The sequence below is a fragment of the Myotis brandtii genome, unplaced genomic scaffold (assembly GCF_000412655.1).
Source record: "Myotis brandtii unplaced genomic scaffold, ASM41265v1 scaffold708, whole genome shotgun sequence".
NCBI classification, from domain to species: Eukaryota; Metazoa; Chordata; class Mammalia; order Chiroptera; family Vespertilionidae; genus Myotis; species Myotis brandtii.
In genome coordinates this window covers 522,182-531,543 of record NW_005370777.1, presented here as the reverse complement: position 1 = coordinate 531,543, position 9,362 = coordinate 522,182, and the positions used below count along the sequence as shown (strand labels likewise).

Genomic DNA, 9,362 nt, shown 5'->3' with positions numbered 1-9,362 from the left:
CCCCATAGCTCCCCTCCACCCGGTTCCCACCCCACGCTCTGCCCTTACCCACCCCCCCACTGTCCTCATCCATAGGTGTACTATTTTTTTCCAGTCTCTTCCCGCACCCCCACACCCCTTTCCCCCTGAAAATTGTCAGTCCACTCCCTTTCTATGCCCCTGATTCTATTATATTCACCAGTTTATTCTGTTCATCAGATTATTTATCCACTTGATTTTTAGATTCACTTGGATTTTGTCAAATGCCTTAGGATGTTGGTCTTTACTTTTCTTGTGATGTCTTTTTTTGGCTTTGGTGTCAAGGTGATATTGGCCTCATAGAATGAGTTAGGAAGTGCTTCCTCCGCCTCTATTTTTGGGAAGAGTTTAGGAAGCCCATTACCACATAGTCCTGTGCTAAAGGTAGTTTAGAATAAAACCGAGGGGATGTATCTCTTCAAATGTATCTCCTGTTGAGAGGTCTGAATTATAAATAACTTAATGTTACCTAAGCTCTTAGTTGTTTTAGAATTAAAATGCTATACAAATAAGGATGCATGGCAAGTTTTCATCCTCTTCTTGTCAACCATTTTTAAAAAAATTAATGGAAAATGATAATATGTGGAGATAACAAAAATGTCTTTTTAAAGTCTCCCAACAAGTAATGTCTTTATCATTCTTTTATTTTACTTCTTCCATGCCAGAAATATATTTCTCTATTTAATTTTGTCTCTTAGAATATGTTTGGTTGTTTTTTCACAGTTTTGCACAAAGATCCAAGACAGGTATATCTTTGTCTTCTTGAAATTGGTCGAATTGTGTCAAGGTATGTATTCCACAATATTTCAGGATTTCAATGTCCTAAGTATTTTTAAGCTACTTTATTTTAGATAGCACATGATTTTCTATAAATAAAAGAATAATTTTTATTGGAATAAAGTAACTTTTTCTATTTTTTCTTTCTGTTTCTTTATTCTGTTTGTGTGAACTATATCACGTGTCAACATCTGCTTGCTCGTATAACTTGCCTTCATTTAGTGTAAAACTGTAAAAGTAGTTACTTAAAATGTTTTTATTAAGAATAAAGTAAGAGCATGTGGCCTTTTAGCAGTTCAAGGGAAGGCAAGTCTTCTGGACACAAAGCAGAGCGGATAGAACGCTGGGCCTTGCGTCTTCCCCACCTACCTCAGCCCCATCTTTACTCACAGGTTGATTTTTAAGGTGCCTTTTAAAACCTTTGGTTGGATATTGAGAGCATCCAGTAATCCAAATATATGCTCTGGTGTGAAGTTTATCATCTGAATTTTGGCAATCTGTGGGACATTAAAAAGCATTTGCAGATATGCCAGTAAAATAATCGGTGGAAGAGACTCATACAGACTTTATTTAAAAATAAAATAAGCCCAATTGTGATAGCAAGGAAGTGCTTAGGAAAGACTGCTGGAATGATGAAATCTCCTCATTGTTTTTCAGGTATGGGGTTGAGCCACCAGTATTAGTAAAACTTGAGAAAGAAATTGAGTTAGAAGAGACCTTACTTAATACTTCTGGGCCTGAAGATTCCATCAGCATCCCCAAATCGTGCTGTCAGCATGAAGAGCTGCATGAAGCTGTAAGTAGCTGCCACACTTGCAACCATGATGTGTTAGTCTTCGAGTTTGCCACAGGTGATGCTATGTTTAAAAGAATGTTTCTTACTTAGAATATACACTAGTACTCATTCCCACTCCTGGTGAGTTCAAGGCACTATATGATAAAGGTGACTTTGTGTAGCTTGTGTAAGATGAGGAATGGAGTTGGGGCAAAAAAACTAGAATCCATCATGAAGGGTACTATGGGCCATAAGAATTCATTGATCCTTTTTCTTTTTTTTTTAAATATATTTTATTGATTTTTTACAGAGAGGAAGGGAGAGAGATAGAGAGTTAGAAACATCGATCAGCTGCCTCTTGCACATCTCCCACTGGGGATGTGCCTGCAACCCAGGTACATGCCCTTGACCGGAATCGAACCTGGGACCTTTCAGTCCGCAGGCCGACGCTCTATCCACTGAGCCAAACCGGTTTCGGCTTTTTTTTTTTTTTTAACATAGTAGTGTTATCATCTGATTTGTAAATGATAAGGATTAATCTCATGGCCATGCAGAAGTTATGTTGGTTTATTGTAATAATCCAGGCACAGGATGATGAGAACCTGAACTCGAGCAGTAGTAGTGGAAATAAGGCAAAAGGAGCACAGGTATTTTTCTGTTTAGAAGGTAGGATTGGCAGGAATTCTAATTCTGACAAGGAGAGAGAATTCTGGGCTACTAAGGTGTCTAAGTAAAGGGTACACTGGTACTTGGAGAATACAGGTGGCGGAAAGTTGTGGGAGCCGATTGATGGGGATTTTCAGGACGCTCCCCATGACAGAATATATGTTAGATGGCGAGTCTCAACTGGAAAGTCTTCTTAACTTTAGCTGTTTATCATTACGTAGAAGTTAATAGAATTGCACTTGGTCAGGCTGTGCCTTCTGCAATGACTACAGTATGACAAGGAATGGAGGTGAGCTGAGTATCAAACATTGTTTCTGCTTCAGCTGTTGCTTAGATTTTGTGGTCTTTTTGGATTGTAGTACTTTATGAAAGTGCTTAATTTACAAAATTTTAAGGAAATAACAAGTCATTACTAATAAACATTTGGAAAGTGTTGTTTAATGTAATAACAGTCTATAGTGTTTTTTATATTCTAGTTATCATTTCATAGATATTTGCTGCAATTAAAAATTTTGTAAGCTTCTTGAGAGGTGGAAGTAGGGTTTTCTCCCCGACTCTCATCTCCTTAGCAGATTATTGAAACAAAGTGAGCACTTTTAGAAAATGCCTCTTGCATTGCATTTTTAAAGAATTTTACCCAATCTTGGGTGGATAGATATAAATGTCTCTGCCTATTTTAAAAGTAACTTTGGAATAGATCTAGATAGTCCCTCATATTAAGTTAGCACAGTGTTAGGGACAAATGAGAGTTTTTACATAAGCTTCATCTGACTGGCCTATCTTTGATTTGACACAGATACATTAGTCCAGGGCTTAAAAGAATTCAAACTTAATGAACTAATGTGGCTCAGTGAATGTTCTTTGAATGGACTCTACTCTGTACACGTTCACAGCGTTCTCCCGTGGTTAGGGCAGCACCACACGCCCGGCACTGGGGCGAGAAAGACAGACTCGGGACGGCAGTGCTGCTAGTTTTAATGGGTCAGCCAGCGTCTAATCTCAATACTTGTCAACCAGTGAAGGAGAAGAGATAGTTAAAAGTTGAATTGTCTTTAAACTTTTATCTTTGAGTTTGACTTTCCCAGCTATCAAATAACCTTGCATTTTAGTGTTGAACAAAATACTTTTTGTCACAAGCACTAGCTGTTACTTATTTTTAATCTCAGGTTACACACATTGCTGAAGATCCCCCTTGCAGTTGTTCTCATCGGTTTTCTATTGAATACTTATCTGAAGGACGGTACCGACTAGGAGATAAAATACTCTTTATAAGAGTAAGTCCACCATTTAATCCTATCTACATACAGATCTTGTTTTTAAATTGGATTTATTGCTTAACCAATCTTTTATTCTGCTCTTACTTTTTAAAAAATTGATGTTATTAATGAAAGAATTTCACTGTACAAAAAAATTGCTTTCATGAATATATAATGAATTTAGGTTTAACACCTTTAACACAACAAACTGCTAACTATAGGAGACTATTCTGACATCGAATATAATTGAAGGGAAATGTTTGTATATCTCAGGTAACTTATTCCATTTTTCAGATTTTCTAAAAAGGAATCATTTTTCATCATCATAAGAAAAAACCAACACATCTAATCTGATTAAATGTCAGTAATAAGAAAAGAAAATAGAAACATTGCCATTTATAGTAATATACACATTGTGTGTTAAGTATAAGACCTTTTTACATCAACACAGCATTGGTATATATACCAATATGCTGATACACACGTTCATTTCCTTCCTTTGTCCCATCTGCAGTCTGCAACTGATCATCTCCTTTGCTGAGGAGATTGAAGTTTCACTGTTCAGCATTCTGTCTACTTCGGATAAAAGAGCTGTTTTATTCCCAACTTAGGAATAGAATATAAAAGTATTTAAAAATAATTTTGACATCCATATTTCCTTTTACTTTATATATTATCTATCCACTGAGCCAAACCGGTTTCGGCATAAAAGTATTTAAAAATAATTTTGACATCTATATTTTCTTTTACTTTATATATTACCATTACTTCCCCTTACCCCCAACACGCAGAAACACCTATGTGTACTTTCTTTGAGTTTGCTTTCTCTTTTTAAAGCAGTATGACATAGCGATAGTCACAGAGCATGGGGTTTAGAGGTGAAATTTTTAGGGCAATCTCATACAGTTGTGCAGATTTTCCTGCTTAATGGATGGGGGTCCGGGGGCTGAAATCCAGCTTGTTCTGCACTAACAGACTCAGGATGTATCTTATCTGCACAAAAGCACCATTTGGGTTGGGGAAGCCTGGTGTATTTGAGGCCAGGCCAAGCTGTGTGATTTGGGACAATTTCCTTAATCGCTCAGAGCCGTAATTTTCTCATCTGCGAAGAACTAGTAATAAATTATATCAAAGTTTTTGAAGATTTAAATTGATATAATACATATGAAAGTAATTTATTAAATTGTGAAGTACACATTTTAGTGATTGTTACCTTTCATAATAATTTATTTTTTATGAGGCTTTTTTTCCTGTAAATTCCCATTTCTCCTTTCTCTTCTCTCTTTTATTCCTTCAATATTCAATTCTTTGTTGAACAAGATTGCCCTTGCATCTTCGTATATTAGTAATTTGGATTGTTTAGGATGCAAGTTGTGTGTAAATATCTTTTTACAAATTGGGGGATGCTGTTTGTCAGTTACATGATTCGATATGGATTAAATTTATTCCTTCAATAATACAAAGAAGGAGCTGTCAATTTATAGTAAATTTATTGGCAAATATCTGAATTTCATAGATCACAGACATCACAAATTGTGACTACCAGCTAATGAATTGTAACTGAGAACCTTACGGTTTTACAACTTTGTTTTTCACTTTCTTTTGGGGGAAAGATGCTTCATGGAAAACATGTCATGGTCCGTGTTGGTGGAGGCTGGGATACTCTTCAAGGATTTTTGCTTAAATATGACCCCTGTCGAATATTACAGTTTGCTACACTAGAACAAAAAATTCTAGCGTTTCAAAAAGGCGTTTCTAATGAAAATGTGCCTGATTCACCTGCCAGAACACCCCAGCCTCCTGAAATGAATCCGATGTCAGCAGTTAGCATGATTCAGAAAGAAAAATCAAAACCGGGCACGCCAGTTGGTATTCCAAGGAGCAAAGAAAAGCTGCCAGCACCTTCCCTGAAAGGAGGTCACCCGGGCTCCGTGTCAGTCCGTTCAAAAACGCCACATCCCCCAGCAGCATCTTCTCATCTCAAACTCAAATCTTCAAAAGGCACAGCAAAGACGCCACAGGCTCCTTCCCACAATGCAGCATCTTCACTTGCTCCTTTAACTTTAGGCGGTAAAAGCACTCCGTCCCCGGCCTTACCAAGAACTGCACCTTGTGGACCTGAGTCATTGAGAAAATGTACCTCATCACCCAACACTCCGAAGGCCAAGTTTACTCCAGCCCAGAAATCAAGAGATGTGCCCGATTCTACACTTTTGCCAAACAAGTGTTCAGGGAAAACGCAACTAAAGCATTTGAAACACAATCATATATCCTCCAGGAATAATGCAGTATATCACTCAGCTGCACATTTGAATTCATCACCAAAGTGTCCGAAGCTACCTAAACCTTCTCCTTCTGTCCAGTCCCCTGCAGAAATGATGAAACCCAGTTCCAAAACCGTAACCCCAGGTCTAGGAACACGGTCTCAGCCTTCAGATGGAGCCTCGCAAGCAGGGGCAGTGCCAGCACAGAAACTTAAGTCAGCCTTGAACTTAAACCAGCCACTTTGTGTATCCTCAGTCACTCCTGCAGAAGCACAGGAATCGAAAGATAAGAAGGTAGTTTCATTTGCCAAAAAGCAGCCTCAGAAGACAGGACCCGGCTCCTCCAAGTCCCCTGGTCGCACCCCGCTCTCCGTCGTGAGTCTTCCTCAGTCTTCTGCCAAAGCACACGCGGTGTCAAAGGCAGCACAGACTGCCACCAGGGGCCCGCATTCAGCCAGAGGGCCTCCCAAAGGTGGCAAAGCCCCAGCTCCCACCAGGAAACCACCCTCATCTGTTAAGGAAGCAGTGAGTGGGGATAAAAAGCCGACTGCAAAGAAAAAGGAAGATGATGATCACTATTTTGTTATGACTGGAAGTAAGAAACCTAGGAAATAAATACAAATGTGCCGTTTAAAAAAAAACACCAGAAAAAGAAGAGAGTGAATATGTTAGCTTCACAAGTTAAAAGGTTCTGTTTGTGCTTGTCCAAATTGGTTCAGACATTAAGTCCAGTAGTATGGGGGTGCAGGTTGGGATGGAGCTAGGGGTGGTGAGGAGAGGGCTCATCAGAATTCCAGATCTGAGGTCTCCATATCTTGAGGCAGGCAGCTGTAAAATTGCCACAAGGTTCATATGTATAATAGAATCTTTGTTAATGTCTGCCCTTTAAGGGGACTGTAAAGTCAAATAACACTACTAGAGCTATAACTACGGTTGCTATATTTTTAAATATTAAGTATAGGTTTATATTTTTATAGAGAGGTTGCATACCTGCTAGTAGCAATGGTGGTGCTTTTAATATTAGCTGCTGCATTTTAGTAAAATAGCAACAGTTTGGCACTTGTCTTTCAAAAGGCACCTAACTTTATTTTCTGATCAGGATTGTCTGATCAAACAGCACTAAGTACCAATGGCTGCCGCTCATTAGGTTGGTGTTATTCTGGGTTTGGTAAATTCTTACTACTTTTTTTTAAGCTTCCCAAATCAGAGGGAACTGATTTTTAACATATATATATATAGTTGATTTCAGAGAGGAAGGGAGAGGGAGAGACAGATAAAAACATCAATGATGAGAGAGAATCATTGATTAGCTGCCTCCTGCATGTCCCTCACCTGGGATTGAGCCTGTAACCCAGGCATGTGCCTTGATTGGCTATTGAACTCATGACCTACTGGTTCATAGGTCAATGCTCAACCACTGAGCCACTCTGGTCCAGTGGGAACTATTTTTTAACCGACTTATTAACATTGGTAATATTTTGTTACCAGTATTTTTGATTTAAAAAAAGAAACAAGTTAAGGTATTGAAAGGTCAACAGAAATTTAGTAAAATCTAAGTTTTTATATATTATTTATAAGAATTTATGCATTTCATTTTAGATGGATGTTGTGCAGTGGGAAAGGGGAAACTGATTTAGTAGCTTTTAGCATATTGAAAATATTTTTAATAACGTAATTTCCTACCAGTGCAGATATGAATTTTTACATTAATATAACATCAGAATTACATTTTAACAGTCTTAAAGTTAAGGCAATAAAGAAGCTTAGAATGGTGCTACATAAAAATTCTTTCATGTGGTTATTTTTCTTTAGAAGGCACAATGCCAGTTTTAATTAGATTCTTCCAACTACATTAATTTTCTTTTATAAATCATGCTGCCTTCAGTTTTGCAATAACAAGTAACAGTTTATATGCAACATTTTCTGCTCTGTAGTCAGACTCTCCAAGGAATATATCATGTATTACCGCAGAGACTCCATCAACCTAAGATGATGTTGTAAATTGCTTTCTAAGAGATTGTGAATATTTAAAACATTAATGTACTTTCAGAAGTTTTAGGGGTATTTTTAATAACTTTACAGTATTATCAGTTATTATATTCAATATTGAGGTTTGTGTTTCTCTATTTTAAACTGTAATGTGTTTTCTAAGGAAAAATAATGGTTTACACAAATGTGCAATCAGAGAATAAGCATCTTAAGCTGACTACTAATGCTGTATAGATTATAAAGTAAGAAAACTGTATAAAACTAAGTGACCTTTTGTCTGAGGCATATAGTTAAAATAAAAAATATATGCAAGCTAGTTTTGGGGATAATTAATGCTTTTCTTCATAAAAGAGACAGTCACCAAATATTTGGCTTAGTTCTGCTGTTGATCTGGGCATTGAGAGATAACATGTACATCTTTGGAAAGTGAAGTCAATGTTCAAGAAATGCTAGAAGCTTCCATTTTTAATGATCAGTAATATTTAATGCATCTTTCAAAGAGGAAGAATTTTACCTTTCAAAGAAGAAGGAGTTTATTTCCTTGTAAGAGGAAACAATACTTCTATATAAGTAACTTCCAGAAATTAAAAAAAAAATGATATTACAGCCAAGCTATGAATCTAAGTAAATTTTACAATATGTGAACTTTTGTGTTGAGAGTCTTCAGGAATATGAGTATCCCAGACACCTCGCATAAATTCCAAGAATTATGTGTGTTTTTTTAAATTGGAAATTCATTTGTAAATAGCCTTATTTTTCATTAGTAAGGAATTTCTCCATTTATAGTCATGTTGAATGAATTTTATCCTAAAATAAAGGTTTTTTGAAATAAACAAAGCCTGAAAGATACTTTCTTCAAATTTATTTTCAAATTCTGTTAAGAAGGGCTAGTGTCTCTAATCATTTTCACAATTAAAAAAATATATTGCTGAAGTTGGAAAGAAGTTTTTATTTCTTTTTAATAATAGTGCAAGATTATAAAAGCAATTTTGTGTTTAATATTTAATAAGTTGATATTAAGCTTAAATTACTGAAGTAACTAGAAGAAGAAATAATGTGTACTTTCAAAAAAGAATGGAATAAGGTTTATTTTTGCTATGTTAACATGACGAATATATCCAATTAATCTTCAGAGGAACATGAAATTCTGATTGTTTTTACATTGTTTGGGCTTACACTAGGTGTTTAAGCCTTATATCTTCAAAATGCCTTGATAAATTAGATTTCCTCTAACTTTCCTCCCACAGTGAGTTTACAGTTCTTAATGGATGAGGGAGATTTTTTGAGCAAAGAAAATTACTGTTCCTTCTGCAGTCTATTTATCTCTGTGATTTTAAAGTCTATTATTTCTTTAAAAGGCTTCCATAGCAGGCTGTTATGATGTTCTGATACATTCTTACATCTGGGTTCACATACTGACTCTATTTGAATACAAATTTGTGTAATTCTTTCCTTGTGCCAGCAGTTTTTGTATCAGATTTATATTTTCTCAAGTATTAAAAGTAAGCATATATACCAAGTTCTCAGTTTGTTTTCTTTGTGTGTTCTGATCACTTGGTTCATGTGAGAAATTGCATATATGAAGCATTCATAAATTTGAGAATAGTTTTAATCTTA

At 36.3% G+C, this 9,362-nt stretch overlaps 1 protein-coding gene across 2 annotated transcripts in view; it reads left to right on the top strand.

Annotated features, from left to right (window-relative positions):
• The window catches only part of GAS2L3 (growth arrest-specific 2 like 3), a 30,658-nt gene extending 23,682 nt beyond the window's left edge, over window positions 1-6,976 (top strand). For both annotated transcript variants that reach the window (XM_005882341.2, XM_014530060.1), the window contains exons 6-9: window positions 742-805; window positions 1,453-1,591; window positions 3,403-3,510; window positions 5,106-6,976. In XM_005882341.2, coding sequence (XP_005882403.1) covers window positions 742-805; window positions 1,453-1,591; window positions 3,403-3,510; window positions 5,106-6,371 — 1,577 coding nt within the window. In that variant the 3' untranslated portion in view covers window positions 6,372-6,976. The remainder of the gene's footprint in view (window positions 1-741; window positions 806-1,452; window positions 1,592-3,402; window positions 3,511-5,105) is intronic.
• Window positions 6,977-9,362: the final 2,386 nt, after the last annotated feature.